This window comes from Lytechinus pictus, chromosome 6 (genome assembly GCF_037042905.1).
Source record: "Lytechinus pictus isolate F3 Inbred chromosome 6, Lp3.0, whole genome shotgun sequence".
Lineage (NCBI taxonomy): Eukaryota > Metazoa > Echinodermata > Echinoidea > Temnopleuroida > Toxopneustidae > Lytechinus > Lytechinus pictus.
The window spans coordinates 3,766,346-3,786,686 of NC_087250.1; the positions used below are offsets into that span (position 1 = coordinate 3,766,346).

The 20,341-nt window shown below is 38.1% G+C and overlaps 1 protein-coding gene across 2 annotated transcripts; it reads left to right on the forward strand.

Annotated features, from left to right (window-relative positions):
• Positions 1–1,615: 1,615 nt before the first annotated feature.
• LOC129263909 (uncharacterized) lies at positions 1,616–10,875 on the forward strand. 2 transcript variants are annotated; one of them, XM_054901825.2, is made up of 4 exons: positions 1,616–1,757; positions 3,224–3,541; positions 5,474–5,581; positions 7,990–10,875. In XM_054901825.2, the coding sequence occupies exons 2-4, from the start codon at positions 3,227–3,229 to the stop codon at positions 8,395–8,397; spliced, it is 831 nt and encodes a 276-aa protein (XP_054757800.2). In that variant the 5' UTR covers positions 1,616–1,757; positions 3,224–3,226; the 3' UTR covers positions 8,398–10,875. The 2 variants fall into 2 exon arrangements, with proteins under 2 accessions (XP_054757800.2, XP_063956779.1); XM_064100709.1 differs by having other exon boundaries at positions 1,636–1,763; positions 7,990–9,436.
• The last annotated feature ends 9,466 nt before the right edge of the window (positions 10,876–20,341 follow it).

The window sequence follows — 20,341 nt, forward strand, 5'->3', positions numbered from 1 at the left end:
TGAATTTGGTAGCATCCCATTTAAATACTTGAAAATGAACAATAAACTTTGTAGTGTATTAATGTCAAATACTGTCAGAGTTTTTAATTGGTAAAATAAAGGTTTGGAGTGAGATAAATATTGTGAACCGGTACAAATGCGAAGCGCTTTCTTTTGCAATAAGTGAATATAATTTATTTTTGTTTTGTTTGTTGTGGCCCATACTAAATTGCTATACGTTATATATGGTAAAATCAATGAAATATATAGCAACGCAAGTGTTTTGCAAGGAATACATTTCTTTAATTTATATAGTATACCAACATTCCTAGAAATAGAAGTTATTATATGGCGTATATGTTCGTTCCAATTTAAATTTTCGTCAATGACGACACCCAAAAACTTCGTTTGATGCTTTCTTTCAAGAGGAACATTATCTATAAATATGTTGTAATGTACGTCATTTATATGAGATTGTATGTGTTTAAAATACATGAAATCAGTTTTGTTGATATTGAGAGACAATTTGTTACATTTAAACCATAAAGATAATTATAGTAACTCATTATTTAGGGTGTTAATGTTATAATGTGAGTAAAATATGTTAGTATCATCTGCAAATAATATAAACGATAGAAGAGAAGTTGTATTAGTTAAGTTATTGATATATAATAAAAAAAGTAATGGGCCTAATATCGATCCTTGTGGGACACCGCATCGGATTGGTAGAAAAGTTGAAGAAACATCATTAAATACAACATATTGTTTTCTATTGGTTAAATAGCTTTGAAACCAGGAAAGACCAACACCAAGAATTCCATAAGAGTAAAGTTTTTGAATTAAAATTTGGTGGTCAATCGTATCAAAGGCCTTTGATAGATCCATAAATACCCCGGTACGCTGTGGGTTGTAGGTTGTAGTGCAATGGGGGATCATCATTATATCCATCATTGGCTATTACATTAATTGATCCATCTTGTTTGCCTTTACATGAGCAAGCAGAAATTATGCGGCGTTTTTTTATCGTCTTGATACAACACAATACACACCCACCCTCACACAAAATAATGTCTTCAATATTGGGCGGTGTGCACTAGCGTACCTACGGGGGGGGGGGGGGGGGGGGGCAGAGGGGGCAGTCTGCCCCCCTCCTGACGAGCCACAACCCATGCAAAGGACGTATCCCTGCCCCCCCCCCCCTGACGAGCTTGAAGACCTTTATTGCCCCCCCTGACGAGCTTGAAGACCCTTTTTTTTTTTTTTTTTATTTGCTTGTCAAATTTTTTTCTGGTACGAAATCCTTCATTTGTGATTGAAGACCTTTTTTATTTTTTTTTTGGCGGACGGTTTTGTGAAAAATCCCAGGTACGCCACTGGCGGTGTGTGTATGAGGGGCGGGGCGGATTCAGGTCACATGGGGCCATCGGATAGGTCTACTATTTATTCAAGCTTAAACATGATTATTTCATGTAATATTTGACCTTCTATCACTAACTTCAACGTTATGGGGTTTTTTTTTCATTGCGTAGACATGAAATACACTGATCATCGAAATATGTCGTCTAGATTTTTTGTCCTCGATTTTGATGAGTTTATTTACGTGAAGTGTTGACGCCCTCTACGTTTGTTGATTGATGACATCATATCGAGGTCAGCATAGCAGCAGCAGTATATACCGTAGAAGAAGGTTAGGGTTGTGAAATCTGATTAGTCATCGTCCATCTGTCGGTCTCCGTTTACCCCATAGCTGGAAGAAAAAACAAGTATATTGTTTCAAGGTAAAGGTGACGCATTTCCTTTGATAATTTTTTTTGAAAATATATGATTTTATAGAGATTGCGATGCGTGAGAGTGAGACAGAGAGTCGAATTGGGTGAAATGGCAGAATGAGTATTGAGTGGCGGACTGTCGAACAGAGCTGGCCATCGCAGCCGACAGGGCTGGGGTAATTAGCTCAGCTGCTCCGCTGGGTTGCGGAGCTGCTGACCGTACGCGCTAGCTACGCGAACTGAGTCTGAGGCTCGGCTCAGTCAGACACCAGTAAAAAAAATACACGGGGTCGCTGAGCGATATCGCTTCCGTAAGCTTTGAAATCGTCCTCGCAAACTCATTAGAGAGGGCGATCGGGGGAAAAAAATAGCTCCTTAAAAAAACTGGCTCGTACGTCCGCTGTCTTCCCTTGACCTTGTGCAGCGTACATACCGGTACTTAGTCATAGAGGTGGATAACGACCGCGCATGTTGTACTTGTATTGCGCTATGCCTATGACCCTATGTGTAATACAATGCAATCAACGTACTCTAACGTCAGCTCATGTACGGCGCCATATTGGCAGTTCGGGACCTGCGTGCGCTGCTGCTGCTGCTGCGAACCGGCCTTATTAGCTTGAACGCCATTTATCCTTAGACTAATTAGTCCCAAAGTAATTAATCTGTTGGTAAGACTAAGAACCCTGTCCAATTTTTGCAAAAGTTTCGATGAATTACCAGTGGATATTTGTCCGTTATTCGAATATCGATATTCATTTCCATAGTCCTGGAATTGCACTGCTATTTTTATTTTTATCACAATGTCAGTCCGAACTGGGGTCCTTTTTTGTTTACCCTCGTTGTTCGTGTAGGCCCACGTATAGCGATACGTGTAGTGAAATAGACACTGCGTGCGCATGCATTTGTGTAGCTGCATAGGCGAATGCATTTGAGTTGCACATCGCATCGGTCACCGGATATTTCTCGGAGTTGGTTCGTGATTTTTGAATCGTTTTGCTTGAACAATTCTGTGAAAAAATAATGAACCATGAGTGAAAAACTGTCAGCTAGACGAACACATAAGTTCAGGTAGGAATGTGAGGAACAATTTTCCTGTTAATTGGGACTGTACTATAATTAGTATAGATGTAGACTAGACACTTTTAATAGTAAAAGAAATAGTACAGATGGCACATTAAACAAATGGCATTATGGCAATCTTTACTTTTGTTGGTTAAACTTAAAGAAATAGTACGGATGGCAAGTTAAAACACAACAAACAATACTGCAGATTTAACATGTGTAAAATAATGTTTTTAATCTTAAAAATGGCTCTAGCAAATTCAAAAATGGCTCTCGGAAATTGAAAAACGGCTCCCATAAATTTGTGACCAGTTAGAAAAATGGCTCCTGCAAAAAAAAGAAGTATTTTTTTCCCTGTTAAGGACTCCAGTGTGCAATATGTTTGTGATATAAACACAATTTTTTCTTAATAGAATATGGCTGACGAACAGCAGCAACAGCAGGAGACCCCAACGGAACAGGAATCTGCCCCTCCAGTCTCCCCGGAAACCCAACCAGCAGCAGAGCCTGAACCCGAAACCAAAGGGGCCGAGGGTAAACCGCCCCCTCTCCAGGACGAGATGGAGAAGTTTCGAGCCCTGGGAAAGACTGCGTTCGTGGCAGGGTACACAGGAGAATGCGGGAAGGCCCTGGTCCAGGAGCTGGCCAGGACCAAGATCTTCAGTAAGGTCTTCTTGATTGGACGACGGGAGGTTCCTCTCAAAGGGGATGTCTTCAACGATTTCTCAGCAGTAAGTATAGATTTTGAATTTGCAGCCACCCCAAAGTTAGAAATAAGTCGTCCAAACTTAAATTAATATTTTACGGTGCCAGGAATGAGTTGGCCTATAATTCTAATCTAGGCGGAGGCTGCAGCTGTTGTCTATGCTATTGCAGTGTAGTACTGTTTGCGAAACATCAGCAATACTTCTGATGCGGCAAATGCCTGCTGGCATTTTTTCACAACGGAAAGCTTGTCACGAATCCTAGTCGATATAAAAACAAGCACTAACGCAAGACATGAGTTGGTAGCTGCTTCGCAGTGACTGTGCGTAATCTTCAAAATCTGACGTATTGCTGACGTTTTGCGTAACAGTATCACACTCTTGAAGGCAAATACAAAAGCTACGTCTTCTGCCTAGATTATAGGGTAGGGATGAGATAGTAGGCCGATACTTTTTAATGTTATACACCTTGCTGACAAATAAGCACTTAATATGAGTGAGTAAAAAAAAAAATTACACCACAAAACAATACCAATTTCATGAAAAATATTGTCATGAACACATAATTTAAGAGTTACAACTACCGCGATAACATGGCCATGATGGCAAGGTTACAATGTTGTACCTTTTTAATGAAACAGGTCCGTGGAATGCCTCTCTGAAACCCTGGCTGTGGTTTAGCTAATGATGTGATTTTGTCCAAGATACCTATTGTGGACAAAATCGTGGTCTAGTGGTTACGATTCTTGCCTTTCAATCAGAGGGATGTGGGTTCAAATCCCAGCCACGGCATATTTTCCTTTGAACAGCAAGAAATTGATCCACACTGCTGCACTCGACCCAGTTGAGGTGAATGGGTACCGGGCAGGATTAATTCCATGAATGCACCAAGCGGCTTTAGCAGCTGGGGAAGTATGTAGTATAGTGCACCATAAATGCTATATTATTATTATTTCATCACTCATTTTTTGTATCACAATAATTCCTTTTTGTCTCACCTGCATAGCAGAGTGAGACTATAGGCGCCGCTTTTCCGACGGCGGCGGCGGCGTCAACACCAAATCTTAACCTGAGGTTAAGTTTTTGAAATGACAGCATAACTTAGAAAGTATATGGACCTAGTTCATGAAACTTGGCCATAAGGTTAATCAAGTATTACTGAACATCCTGCCTGAGTTTCATGTCACATGACCAAGGTCAAAGGTCATTTAGGGTCAATGAACTTAGACCATGTTGGGGGAATCAACATCAAAATCTTAACCTAAGGTTAAGTTTTTGAAATGTCATCATAACTTAGAAAATATATGGACCTAGTTCATGAAACTTATACATAAGGTTAATCAAGTATCACTGAACATCCTGCATGAGTTTCACGTCACATGACCAAGGTCAAAGGTCATTTAGGGTCAATGAACTTTGGCCGAATTGGGGGTATCTGTTGAATTACCATCATAACTTTGAAAGTTTATGGATCTGATTCATGAAACTTGGACATAATAGTAATCAAGTATTACTGAACATCCTGTGCAAGTTTCAGGTCACATGATCAAGGTCAAAGGTCATTTAGGGTCAATGAACTTTGGCCAAATTGGGGTATTTGTTGAATTACAGCCATAAATTTGAAAGTGTGTTGGTCTAGTTCATAAAACTTGGACATAATAGTAATCAAGTATCACTGAACATCCTGTGCGAGTTTCAGGTCACATGATCAAGGTCAAAGGTCATGTAAGGTCAAAGAACTTTGGCCACGTTGGGGGTATTTGTTGAATTGCCATCATATCTCTATAAGTGTATTGGTCTAGTTCATAAAACGTGGAAATAAGAGTAACCAAGTATCACTGAACATCTTGTGCGAGTTATAGTAGTTTTCAAAATCAGCACTGCTGCTATATTGAATCGCGTGATGCAGGTGAGACGGCCAGAGGCATTCCACTTGTTTATCTTGACCTTTTCTTTCAGGAACAGAAGGTTGTTGACTATGATAACCTAGATGCCTCAGATGATATCTTCAAAGGACCTTCTGTTGGCTATTGTTGTCTAGGAACAACCAGAGGCAAGGCTGGCAAGGTATGTGATAGTGCAACTGTGCTGTACTGGCCGCACAGAAACATTCACGCTAACAGAGCACTATTAACAGTAGGCCAGTCACATCTTGGATTGTGATGTCAAGCTTTGATCATTACTGCTACATTGCCGGTTGTTACAGGGCCTCTGTTAGCACAGTGTGTGGCCAATACTGGTCGAGATATGATTTCGATGTTGGTTAAAGGACAAGTCCACCCCAACAAAAAGTTGATTTGAATAAAAAGAGAAAAATCCAACAAACATAACACTGAAAATTTCATCAAAATCGGATGTAAAATAAGAAAGTTATTACATTTTAAAGTTTTCGCTTAATTTCACAAAACAGTTATATGCACATCCTGGCAGGTATGCAAATGAGGAGACTATGACATCATCCACTCACTATTTCTTTTGTATTTTATTATATGAAATATGAAATATTCTAATTTTCTCCTCATTGTAAAGTGATACAATGATTAATTCCTCCCTGAACATGTGGAATTAGCATTGTTTCATACTATATGGTTCAGTCAAGTTGGTCCTTATTGTAAAATCTATAAAAAATGAAATATTGTATAATTCAAACAATAAAAAACAAAAGAAATAGTGAGTGATGGACATCATCGACTGAGTCACCTAGTTGTGCATATCACTGTTTTGTGAAAAATAAGCGAGACTTTAAAATGCCATAACTTATTTTACATCCGATTTTGATGAAATTTTCAGCACTATTCTAGTTTGATTTTTCTCTATTTATTCAAGTCAGCATTTTCCTGGGGTGGACTTGACCTTTAATCATCACCAGCTAAATATTGCTGATAACATGATTTATCGCCAAGTCTGAAAATTCATTTTGTACGTTCAATATGAGCAGTGATTCCGTGAGAGCTTGAAAGGGGAAATGAGAGTTAGGCCTTCATTGGTGCTTATCCATGAAAAACGGGTAATTGGGTAATAGCTGTGGATACAAATTTCTGAGTTGGTTTGAAGCAATAAAGAGCAGCATTTGTGGTCAGAAAATAGTGTTCAACTTATCAATATTTTGGTCATGTCGTGTTACCTAGAAAATACGTACATTATAGTCTGAAAACCATTACCGAATATTAAATATTTTTGTCAATATCGCATAATTTAGAAATATCGCCAAGCACGAGTACTTCATTAGGGATATTGCTTGGGGAGGCATTCCATTCCCCGGCTGCTATTATTTCAAGCTTTCAGCGTACGATAGCTGGCCTCTGCATTTAAATTTATTTGTTATTGTTTACATGAATTATTTCTATATCTACTTAACTACTATGCAATTGTCACCTTTGTAATTTGATCATTATGTATGTTTGATGTTATATCATTGATATAAATTTGTAATTTTGATTTATTAATTAAAAAAAATTTTATGCAGAAATATCTGCTAAAAAAAATAGTCTGTGAGTTTCACTAACAACTGTTCACATTCATTGTCAACATTTTCATTTTCTGCTTCAGAGAAAGGGTCAAAGAAGGTCCATCACAGTCCAATCCCAGTCTGTTTAAAAATGAGTATTGCTATGTTGGGCAAACCTCTAAGAGTTGCATGTTAGTGGGTCTTAGAAATGGTTGTACAAATAACCTTTTTCTGCAAATGCTCAGATTGTATTTCCAATTCCCAGAGATGGCTTATTTGTTATTGCCTAGAAATGTTGAGAGCGTATACAGAGAGATATTATGCAAATTGTTGGTAGTATCATTAATATTATTGTAACAATAATCTTATAATGATAAAATAATGAAAGTGAAGTCAAACCTGGATTAGCAGCATCATGATTATAGTGAAACCTGTATTTCGTGAACATTAAGGCCCAAATTCAATGTGGTGAAAACCCACTGTTGAGTCCATGGTTTATGCAGATTTCCTGTATAAATTACACTTATTTAACCACGTATATTAAAAAATGTCCAATGCTGATGCGCGCTTTTGTCACAGTACGCCAACTTGACGCCTGTTGCCGTGGTTATCCACGCTATTTTATTCATGAGTCCACTGGTTTGAATTAATGAGTCCACTCTTCAAACAGTGGACTGTGAATAAAATAGCGTATCAACCATGGTAACCGGCGTCAGTTTGTCGCACGGTGACAAAAGCGCGCATCAGCATTGGACATTTTTTATACACGCGCCCGATACGCGGTAAATTAAGCGTAATTTATACAGGAAATCTGCATGAACCATGGATTCAACCATGGGTTTTCAAAACCACCTTTGTGAATTCGTGCCAAAAAGTTTCTCCTATTTAAGGAATATGTCTGTAAAAGTCACATTTCCCCAGTGCCCTTTTTTCTACTAACTTGAGTGGCCTTGATAAACAGGTCTCACTGTAAGGAATAGTATCGATAATGACACTAATAACATAATTTTTATTCTCTGCTACGTAGGAAGGCTTCAAGAAGGTGGATCACGACTACGTGATGAAGATTGGAGAGCTCGCAAAAAAGAACGGCTGTGAACAGTACCACTTAGTATCGTCAATGGGAGCCAATGCTAAAAGCAGTATGCTCTACCCAAAAGTCAAGGTATGGGACTACACTACAATTTTTAACCAAAATTGTGTAACACTGGCATGTGTATTGGTCGCGTGTAATTTTGTTGAACTTCTGGTTAGGCGCAGCAAACTTATTATCGGTTGCGGGTCGCCGCGCCTCGGACGAAATCCCACCGTCCGGGACGATTCGGTTATTCAGCGAGCACCTTTTTCTCCTAGCGCGCCCCGGACGCGGCGCACCGCTATTCATCCCGCCGCGCCCGGGACGACAGATCCAAGAGCTCTGCAATATCAGCCGTAGCCTTATACGAGATTCATCCCGCCGCGGGTGGGACGAAATTACGTCAGAGGCCAGCACTGGCCCTTCGTCCGACCCGCAGGTTGGACGAAATTACGTCACAGCTACCTACCTCGATATATATCGGGCGAAGTTCGTGCAGGCTCCACTCCACTTCACTACCGCTACACTACACTCCACCTACCCGAACTTCGGGACAGTGAACTCGATCGGATATTCCGAGTCACAAAGGTGGGATGGAAATCATGTTTATTGTGAAAATTAAAGAAAAAAAATATAACGAGACAGATAAATAACTTAATATCTTACTCTACACCCGTATTTCACTCCGTGTCCCGGGCCGTGTCCATCCTCCGGTTATCCTCAAAATTTGTGATTTTGGGCCAGTATCAATTTCCTCACACGTACGTACGCCCGGCCCGTGCTATTATTTATTTATTTAATTTTTTTTTGGGGGGATGCCGTAATTAACTTTTGCTATAGTCATGATAGTGGTAGAAAACTGAGTGATAATACGTCAAGTTGATTCTTAAGTTGTTTGTACCTCTCTTCTTTTCCTTCCCCATAATTGCGTTTATTAACTTTCATATCTAATTCATCTTTTCTTTATTCAAATTGACGCCTGTTTTGTGTGTTCTTTTATTTCTAACGTACGTAAAAAGGATACTTTGATTTTGCGAACAATCTTCATGTTCTGTTTTTGAGCAAAGCTAGTGGGAATATCATAAGCAGAGAATATATGCATAATACAATATTATTTTCATAACTTTATAATTCATGATTTAAAAAATATAAAAGAGAGGTTAATGGTAGTGGTGGTAATGACGATGGAGCAGAAATATTCTGAGCTTTAATCCAGGGACACCATTTCATACATTGTTTGGTAGAAAAAAATGCTATTAGGCCTAGGTAATGGGTCGAGACTGTACTGACCAACTAGACTGGTTTTAGACCAATTAAGAATTTATCGTATATGATTATAAAAATCATATGCATTTTTCCTTTTCCCTCTTTCTATCCCCGGTTTCGACCACTCTCCCTCGAAAAGAAAGAAACAATAATTCATTAATACATACATGTATAAAGACAAAGTACTAGTATAGGTCTAGCTAGCTGGCTATGCAATACACACGTTGTGCTTTATATACCAAACCGGCATGCACGCGCAGCTACTGAGCTAGCTATAGTACAGTACGTGTATTATGTAGACTCGGTTACGTTAGACTTGTACCTAATTATGTATTCATATTTTCTATTTTTAGATGATAGGTCGAGCGCGTATAAGTAAATCGAGCAGCACATGCACACACCACATGTACGAACATACACAATACACACGTACACATGCACAGTTTCCTGATGCGATAGCCGCGCCGCGATCTGGTATTATATTACAGTACACGTACAGAAGGCAGATGGAGGGTAGCCGGGGTTTAGGGGAGGGAAGCAGCTAGGCCGCGCTTCCTGGGCTTAGATGGGATATGGGGGGGGGGGGGGGGGGGGGGAGCAGTTGGGATGGGAGATTGGGAGGGTGTTTTATTTGAGTAATACTCATTCAGTTCAATTACGTCGTTATAATTTTTTTTTGGTGGGATGCCGTAATTAACTTTTGCTATAGTCATGATAGTGGTATAAAACTGAGTGATAATACGTCAAGTTGATTCTTAAGTTGTTTGTACCTCAATCTCTTCTTTTCCCCAGAATTGCGTTTATCAACTTTCATATCTAATTCATCTTTTCTTTATTCAAATTGACGCCTGTTTTGTGTGTTCTTTTATTTCTAACGTTAAAAGGATATCTGGATTTTGCGAACAATCTTCATGTTCTGTTTTTGAGCAAAGCTAGTGGGAATATCATCATAAGCAGAGAATATGATTGATATGCAGAATACTATATTATTTTCATAACTTTATAATTCATGATTTAAAAAATATAAACGAGAGGTAATGGTAGTGGTGGTAATGAAGATGGAGCAAAAATATTCTGAGCTCCAGTCCAGGGACACCATTTCATACATTGTTTGGTAGACAAAATGCTATTAGGCCTAGCTAGGTAATGGGTCGAGACTGTATACTGACCAACTAGATTGGTTTTAGACCAATTAAGAATTTATCGTATATGATTATAAAAATCATATGCATTTTCCCTTTTCCCTCTTTCGATCCCCGGTTTCGACATCCCTCCCTCGAAAATAAAGAAACAATAATTCATTAATAAATACATGTATAACAGGGATGGAAGGGTGTTTTACTTCTAATTCTCATTCAGTTCAATTGCGCCTTTATAATTTTTTTGTTATATTTGTATTTTTTTGTCTACAGACTATAAGTATTTACTTTGTTCTAGATGATTTGAATGTTATATTCTGTATTTTTTGGTACAATTTTGTGTATTATGAATAATTACTTTGTGAACAATGTTTTGTTGATGTACTATTACTTGTATGATTCTGAACTGAATGATTTTGATAAATACTATTACAAAACAACACAAATATTTAAAAAATGTATGATAAAAGATTCGCAGATTTGCACGCAAATGTACAATTTATATGACAAGTTCCCTCAATTGCATCAGGTAATCAATGGACTGAAGTAGTCGCTTTAAAGACTGCTGTTTTTTTTTCTTTAACAAACTGCCAGGTCTCGTGATTTTTTTTTTATTCGTGAATGAAAATGAAATACTAAAACTATTGCGTTGTTCCTCATTTAATTTGCCTCAGTCATCCACCCGGTCCCTAGCTCTCTCTTTCCCTCAGTCTCTTTTTACACGTTGGAGTACACCAAGTGGCAATTTCTCTTGAAAACTGCTTCTGGTAAAACCCCAAGCATAAACTACATATATGTAGTTTATGCTTGGTTTTTTTTTTTACCAGAAGCGGTTTTCAAGAGAAATTGCCACTTGGTGTACTCCAACGTTGTCTATCAGAACCTCCCGTTCCTGGTATGGTTTAGATTCTAATCATAATTCGCCCACAATCGGTAGTATTCGGTAATAATTATTTACATCTTGGACTTTGAATACAACACATTTTGATCATTACTGAAATCCATGCAGAATTAAGGCTACATATAATTATGTACAATCATGTATACCCATTTCGTCGGATACCTTCAAATTTTCTTCTAAAATTTCACATCTCTTAGCCAATATTAGATTAACTGTTGGTGAATAAAATGTTCATTTTGTAAAGTCCATTTGCCGTACAAGACAATAGGAGTATGCCAAATGAAAAATAATTTCGTATATGGGGAGCATTTCAGTGTTTAGAGTTTGCGAATGAACTATAAAATGAACTACAAATGGCTTGAACTCGGGCCCAACGATGGATCATTAAGCCAGAGTTCGACGATGATGACTGCACCTCCAAACAGACTCCATTGGACAGTCTAAGGTAGGTTCCCCCTAAAATAATTTTAAAAATCCTACCGCGGCCATGCACGCTGATACTTTTCATGCAAGCTTACAGGGAATTTTTGGCATAAAAAAGGAAAACAAAGTGCATCATTTCCATATATTAAAAACATTTAAAATAAAATCGGAATCATCACGTATAGGTATATTGAGCAGCTCACACGGGCACTTTTTATTATTCGGTCTTATGGCTACATTTCTTTTTTTTGCCCCAGATAACAAATTCCCTATTTGCCATTGCAGGCAAATTAAATTTGAAGAAAAAAGTATTCCCCATTCAAGTGCTGAACTGTTTTGTCTTAGGACTCATGACGTTGCCCCCCCCCCCTCCCTCGCCTATATGTTTTGCTTGTCAGCTTTGTTTTAAGGAAACGAAATTCAGGCAAACCCTTCATTTTTGTTGAACATTTTTTTTTTCATTTGCATGTTAAGTTTTCGGGAGACGAAATGCCCTTATTCAACATTGAGCACCCACTCCTTCAAAATCCTTAAACTACATAATATCTGCGTTGTCCGAATATTTTATAACTTTCTCTTCAGAATCAGTGTAAATATAACAACCCAAATCGATGCAAAATGGATTTCGATAAACCATATAGAGTCTACATTTGGCATGTTTTGACGTCAATTTCGCCACTTCTAATTAGCTTAATTCATATGAGAAAATATATATCGAAGCTTGTGGTCATGCTCCTTGTCATGTTTCTTGTTAGGTCTCCCAAATCTAATGATAGAGCACATATCGGTTAATGATCATTACTTTGATGTTAGCCCTATCCATACCAAATTACTTTTCTGCAAGGAAAGTTTATGAGAATTCTAATAATGGCACTAGGGGTAGGATAAACTGCTCACATCTTACATGTATAGTGAGTGAAATTATTTGCATTTTAAGACCCCCGGAATACTTGATTTCAAACGTCAATATCAATTTTCATTTGCCCCTCAAGCTTTTACTTGTCATATTTGAATTTCTCATGAAATTCCCTTTCAGAAAACAAAGAACTTAAAGGACAAGTCTAACCCAACCAAAAGTTGAATTAAAAAAATCAAACAATAAGCATAACACTGAAAATTTCATCAAATCGGGAGCAAAATAAGTTATGACATTTCAAAGCTACACTTATCTTCACAAAAGGTTATATGCCGTTATATGCACATCCTGGTCGGCGTGCAAATGAGACTGATGACGTCATCCACTATATATTTTGTATTTTATTAAATGAAATATGAAATATTATTTCCTCATTAAGTGAACAATTATTCCTCCCTGAATATGTGGAATTAGCATTGTTTCATTTGGCTCAGTCAAGTTGATCCTTATCAAATTTTGTTAAAAGAAATTTGAAAACAGAATTCCATGACTTTCCATGACTAAATTGCTGCTTTCCATGGCTTCCAGTGACGTCCCGGGAGTTATGTAGAATTTGAGATGTCACAACACTGGGAGAAAATGGGAATCACGAACACCAATATTATAATAGCAGAGTATGATCACAGACATGACAGAGAAATGAGAGTTGCGAGACACGACAAACTGGAAAGCTGCCATAGCCAAGAGGGCATGACTTTTCACAATTTTCCAAATTCCCCGACATTTTCCATGACCATAAATTTTTCCAGGATTTTCCATGACTATGGGAACCCTGAAAAAGAAACATTGTATTATATTCGAACAATAAATAACAAAAGAATTAGAGAGTTGGGGAGCTCATCGAATGTCTCATTTGCATGTCACCGAGTTGTGCATATCGCATAAAAATAAGTGAAAATTTGAAATGTCTTAACTTATTTTACATTCGATCTTGATGAAATTTTTATGCTAGTTTGACTTTTCTCTTATTCAAATCAACATTTACCTGGGGTGGACTTCACCTTTAATGGATTTATTCAATTTTTACACTGAGCATCTTGTAAGTCATTAATGATTCTGTGATTTTTTTTCTATATACGACTGGAAGATGAAATAAAAACTAGCGCCTTGAAACTTCTCCAAGTTTAATACTCGCGATACAATCCAAAAGAGACGCACGTAATGTTTACCGCTTTCACCATCCCAATAACACTCGTTTCATCCTGACCGGAGGGGGGGGGGGGTACACTGAGTGCACATAAGGTTATACTTTCAACTCTCTATTACGGGGTCCACTAGTCATAAGGACCGCTAGTCAAAGGGACCACTAAGTTGCAAACGTTCGTTAGTCATAAAAGGGAAAGGGGGTCACGAGTCGGCACCAAAAGTCACAATATCATCGACCGCAATTGGCAATAGCCATCAATCGTGAAAAAAGACCTGCCAGTAATAATCAACAAAGAGAGCTGCTATTAATACGGGGGGGGGGGGGGGGGGGGGTCTGCTTGTCGTATCGCTATTCATAATATAAGGGTACGTAGGCCTATATTATGACCTTATAAGAAGAGGGTCGCTATGGGCGGATCCAATTTTTCCAATAGGGAGGTAAAGTATGCCTATATCTTCACAGTGATGCGAGCGGATATATTTTATTTTCCCCATTTGAAAACTGGACACTAATTCCTTTTTGTGAACAGGATGGGTATCTGATCGATCAAACAATATTGCAATGAAGCATGAAATTATTCGTTTTTTCATATTTAATGTCTTGACAGAACCGGACATTCTGAACATGCTGAACGGCATGCATCTAATTAATACGAGCGCGAAGCGGGAGCTCATTCTCTAAGATTTAGACCCCGAAACAGGAAATTCTATGCACATTATTTTGCAATGATAAAAAGGCCCTTGTTGTGCAGGTGCGAAGTAAATGATCAAGCCGATTTTTGTATTTTCTGTGATATGACAAACTGAGATTTTTAAGTAAACAACATACTATAACACCCCCCCCAAAAAAAAAAATAATATGCTGATTTGAAAGTTGCAATATCAAGAGCAATTAATTCTTCTAATTATTCTTCGCGCTCATTATTAAAGGTCGAGTCCACCCCAGAAAAAAAATTGATTTGAATAAATAGAGAGAAAAAATCAAACTACCACAATGCTATAAAAATGTCATCAAAATCGGATGTAAAATTGGAAAGTTGACATTCTAAAGTTTTGCCTATTTTTCACAAAACAGTTATGCACAACTCAGTAACTTGCAAATGGCAAATGAGACAGTATGATGTCCCTCACTATTTCTTTTGTATATTATTGTTTGAATCATACAATATTTCATATTTTACAGATTTGACAATAAGGGCCAACCTTACTGAACCATATAATGCTAATTCCACATGTTCAGGGAGGAATTAAATTTTGTTTCACTCGATGAGAAAATTAGAATATTTCATATAATAAATAGTGGATGATATCATCGTTCTCCTCATTTGCATACCGACTGGGATGTGCATAATTATAACTGTTTTGAGAAAAGAAAAAAACTTTAAAATGTCATACCTTTTTTTATTTTACATCCTATTTTGATGAAATTTTCAGTGTTATATCCTCAATGGATTTTTCTCCTTTTATTCTAATCAATTTTTCATTGGGGTGGACTTGTCCTTATTCTCTTCACGATTACAAAAGAATATCAGTTTTTATGTGGGAGAATAAGAATTTGCAGCTCGCGCCTTGCATTAATAGGTAAGATACATTTAAAAAAAACAGTATGGATTAGAATTGGAATATTCACATTTTCAGGTTTAAATACATGAAAATTTTATCAAAAATTTTAACTCAAGCTTCGACTTTGCATTATCAAATTAGACTTAAAGATATCTTGTTGGGGGAAATGTGGATGAATATATTTTCCGTTACCCCCCCCCCCCCCCTCTCAGAATATGACTTGTGACCCTCCTCTGCTTTTGTGACCATCTGCTATTTTTTATGATTAGCGACTTTTCTGCTATTATGACAAGCGACCCTGACGAGCAACCGTCATGAGTATAGCCTCTTCTCATTATAAATAACGACCCTCTTCAACTACTGACGACCCTTCTGAATATTGAACCCTACGCTTTTCCACATAATTGGACTGACCATGCTAGCAACCCTCTTTGGTTATGAATAGCGATCCTCTTTCTCTATTATGACTAGGCCTATATATATTTACAATCCTTTGCTACTTTATAGCGACCCTCAGCTTAATACATGTCTTACATAATATTAAATGACTCGCGTATAGCGACCATCTTATGACTGGCGACCCTCCAATCTTATGTGGGGGGTGGTCTGTGTTATATCCAGCCAATAATTTAAGGTCGGTCGTAATATTAGGCCTATTTATGATGAATCACAATAAAATATGATCATGATGAGGAGGGGCGATGATCGTGATTATCGCACGCTCAAAGCTTTTTGTAGATCTTGCCCTTAATGCCATATGTCTGCTGCCGGGGAGGGGGGGGGGGGTCTGCTCCCCTTTGAAATTGAAGTCTCATTATGTATCTGACACCCCGGTCATCGGATACCTTACCTTATCAAGGCAAATCTGATCCTTCGTCTGGCCTCATGCCGCAGTCACATTCCCCCTATGGCGCCGTAATGCGAGTCGACAACAGCATGCAGGTTTATTTATTTTTATTCAAACCATGATAGCTAGAATCTGGTTCAAAATGTTAAAACGACTGTTTTTAGACTCGCCTTACGGCCGCCGTAAGGGAAATGTTACTGCGGGATTAGTTAAGCCTATGTTCGATCGTCGGGTCAATAGTTGAGGCCAAAGATCCATCGTAGGGTCTGAGTGCAGACCGATGATCCATTGTAGGGTCTTAGTGAAGACCAATGATGAAATCGTGCATAATAACAAAAATGCATGCAACACTGAAAATGGTATGAAATGAAAACTCACAAAAATCGAAAATAAAGTAAAATCAATACGAGCAAGAAACAGGTTAAGGTAAGTAAATACTAATGGAATAATAGAACAGATAAAAATGTTCAGACTTTTTCAGACCAATGATGCCTCCATCTATTATTATATGGGTTGTCCTTAAAGGTTCCATCAAAATGACAACTACATGTAACCATCATTGACGTATAGGAAGTATAGGAGTGACAATGGACAAGACAGTCTACCCCAACAAAAACATCGATTTGAATAAAAAGAGAAAAATCCAACAAGCATAACACTGAAAATTTCATAAAAATCAATAAGAAAGTCATGACATTTATAAGTTTGCTTGATTTGCACAAAACCGTTATATCCACATCCTGATCGGTATGCAAATTGAGGAGACTGATGACATCAATATTTCTTTTATATTTTATTATATGAAATATGAAATGTTTAATTTTCTCCTCATTATCAAGTGAAACAACAATGAATTCCTCCCTGAACATTGATAATACTGTATGGTTCAGTCAATATTTTTTATCCCTATTTGTAAAAAAAAAATGAAATAGTGTATTATTTAAACAATATAACACCGTCTCATTCGCATGACTCACTGAGTTGTGCATATATTTTGTGATAAATAAGCGAAAGTTTAAAATGACAACTTTCTTATTTTACATCCGTTTTTAAAATGCAGATGGCTGATGTTCATGCAACATTCCTGATTTAATAAACGATCAATTCAAACTCAAAATCAATTTTCTTCACATGCAGTAAAAGAGGCAAAAGTGTCCAAATGTATAAAGTGCACATACTGAAACATATTGGTCCTATTAATGATAAATGAACACACAGAATTAATGCAGTGGATGTGAGAAAACAAGGGCCAAAGACCAGTCTATATAGGCTGATCCCGTATTTTCTACAAAAAACAAAGAGTGGTAGGAAATTGAGTATAAAGAGCAATCATGGAGATACAATCGGTACGTATTTGAAAACAATACAGAGAAAACCAAAAAGACAGAAAAGTCATTTGTAGGCCTAATCCACATAGATTCGTTACAATAACCTTAAGCATGACTAAAATCTAAATGATGTACAGACTGTTTCGTATGAACAGACTTTATTCGATCCGTCCCAACTGGTTTGAATATTTAAAATGGGACCCTCCAAAGCGGGTGAGGGCCAGTCAGATCAGGATGGGGGTGTGTTAGCATGGACAGGAACCCCCCCCCCCCCCACCAAAAAATGGCGGGCTCACAATGAGGGCCAGTCAGATCAGGATGGGGATGTCGCAAACGTGACATGCAAACTGTAGAATTGGGAAGCAAGATCCATTCCTCTCTACCAAAAGTAAAGCCACATTTATTCTTACTCTCTTCGCATTCCTCTTGCTTGACCCTTAAATTACCAGAATGAACAAATTTCAAGTCCCCTTAACGTCGGCTGTAAGGAGGGTTTTTTTCTTGGGGGTGGTGGTATAGGCCTACAGGGTCAACATACAAAATTGTATATTCATTCCAATATCAACAATTCACAATAAAAAAACCTCAACGAATCATGATCTCACAATAAAGACAAAATTAAATAAATTCTGAGACATAATTTAGGAGCGAAAGTAATCCAACAATCCAAATTAGCGCTTTATAAAACCAAAGCGAACCCATGTAGAAGGGTTTACTGACGGTTGGTCGAATATCACTTGGTCTAATCCAGTAGCGTACCTAGGATTTTCCACAGGGGGGGGGGCAAAATCGTCCGCCAAAAAATTTTAAGAGGAAAAAAAAAGTCTTCAACCACAAATAAAGATTTCGTACCAGGAAAAAAATAGACAAGCAAAAATATAAAAAAAATAAAAAATAAATCAAAAAAATATATGAAAGGTCCTCAACAGGATATAAAGGACATTTCGCACCAGAAAAAAAATTAAACTTCAGAGGGGCCATTGGCGGCTGGTAAGGGTTGGATGGCATGTATACATTCCTTGCATGGGTTGTGACTCGTCAGGGGGGGGGGGCAGTCTGCCCCCCCCCCCCCATAGGTACGCTAGTGGTCTAATCATCAGATGGGCTAGCAACATTCGGGCTACACCTACTTGTTGATATACAAGTGAGGATTAGACCAACTGCACATTAGAACAACTGCAATATAGACAAATAAATAATGGACCAAGTGAGGATTAGAACAACTAGTATTAGACCAACCGACTATTTAGACAAACTGGTATTAGACCAAATGCAATTAGACCAAATGACAATTAAATACATGAGACGAAATGGCAATTAGACCAAATGAAAAAAAGACCAAGTGACAACATTTGCCCAAATGGGCATTAGACCAAGTGGTCATTAGACTGACTATTAGACCAAGTGTTCATTAGATCAATTGGCTATTGTGGTCATTAGACCAATTGAATATTAGACCAAGTGGAAATTAGACCAAACGGTCATAATACCATATATGACAATTAGACCAAGTGAACGTTAGTTGAAGTGGAAATTAGACCAAGTGGTGTTAGACCAACTGAAAATGAGACTAAATGGCTTTCAGCCAAATGCTCATTAGATGAATTTGATTAGCCCAAGTGGAAATTAGACGAATTGGTTATTAGACCAAGTGAGAATTAGACGAATTGGATATTACTTCAGAGGAACTGGTTGTAGACGAAATGGGTTTAGACTAGATCTATGTAAAGTTGGGCGAACTGATAAGTAGACCATGTGGTATTATACCATCCGATAGTTTTTTCGTGGTCGTCGAAGTCGAAAACTTGAGTCTGAATTTGTAAAGGGGCGAACTGCTCGGCCGAGCATGCAGTACGTACATGTATGTACAGACAGCTGTGTTGAAGTTTCCTCGCTTCCACAATTCAAAATGACAGCGCGCACCGTGCTATCAGGCAGGTTTCAAGACGTACACATGTATTTCAAGTGGAAAATATCGGGCGATTCTAACCTCAATTTCAAAGGTAAAGCGACGTTATCGTATTTTAATTTGATAGTCTGCGGATTTTTGTAGGTCAGGGTGTTGTTCGATCAATATTAGAGATCGAACAATAATTTTTCTGATACCATCTTTTCCACACGGGCAGTGGCGAGACTGAGCGTGGTATGGCATTGCTTTCATGTGAGCTCAAATCAGACGAGGGACCGGCCAGCGCCAGCGCCAGCAGCTGCAGCTCGCGAGTATCATCCCAACCGCGGCGGGCCGTCAATCGCCCCAACCGCGGCGGGACGCGATATTAATTTTTTTCCTCGTCAACTTTTGAACAGGAAAAAAACCGGATCGTCCCTCCCGCAACACGTCGACCCGCCGCGTCGGGACGCCAAAAATAATAAGTTTGCGATCCCTTAAGGGAAACCAAAACCAAAACTTAAGAAGAGAAGCAATCTTATTGGAAAGAGTAAAACAAGAGGAACAATTTAAAGCAAGTTTCATCAAAATTGGTTATGAAATAGGCGAGTTATGGGCATTCAATAAGTCCCCTTTATTTTACATTATATCACATCTTGTTTTCCTGACCTGGCTTATTATAATCACTCGGGTCGCGTTCGCGTTCGAAATCACTCGGGTCGCGTTCGAAATCACTCGGGTTTTGGATTTTTTTGCGATTTTTTTTTTTATTTGGATGCGATTTTTTTTCTAACGGTGTCTTCAATGGGACAAACACGCTGGGAAAATAAAATGAAATTGAAATTCTAGTTTCGTTTTAAGCCGGCAAGTGCCTCAAATAAAATGCA

What these genes read in the sequence shown, in the direction of transcription:
- LOC129263909 (XM_054901825.2), top strand. Translation starts at nt 3,227, where the DNA reads ATGGCTGACGAACAGCAGCAACAGCAGGAGACCCCAACGGAACAGGAA. An exon ending in TCTTCAACGATTTCTCAGCA is followed by an intron (nt 3,542 to 5,473) that starts GTAAGTATAGAT and finishes CTTTTCTTTCAG; the next exon opens with GAACAGAAGGTTGTTGACTA. An exon ending in CCAGAGGCAAGGCTGGCAAG is followed by an intron (nt 5,582 to 7,989) that starts GTATGTGATAGT and finishes TCTGCTACGTAG; the next exon opens with GAAGGCTTCAAGAAGGTGGA.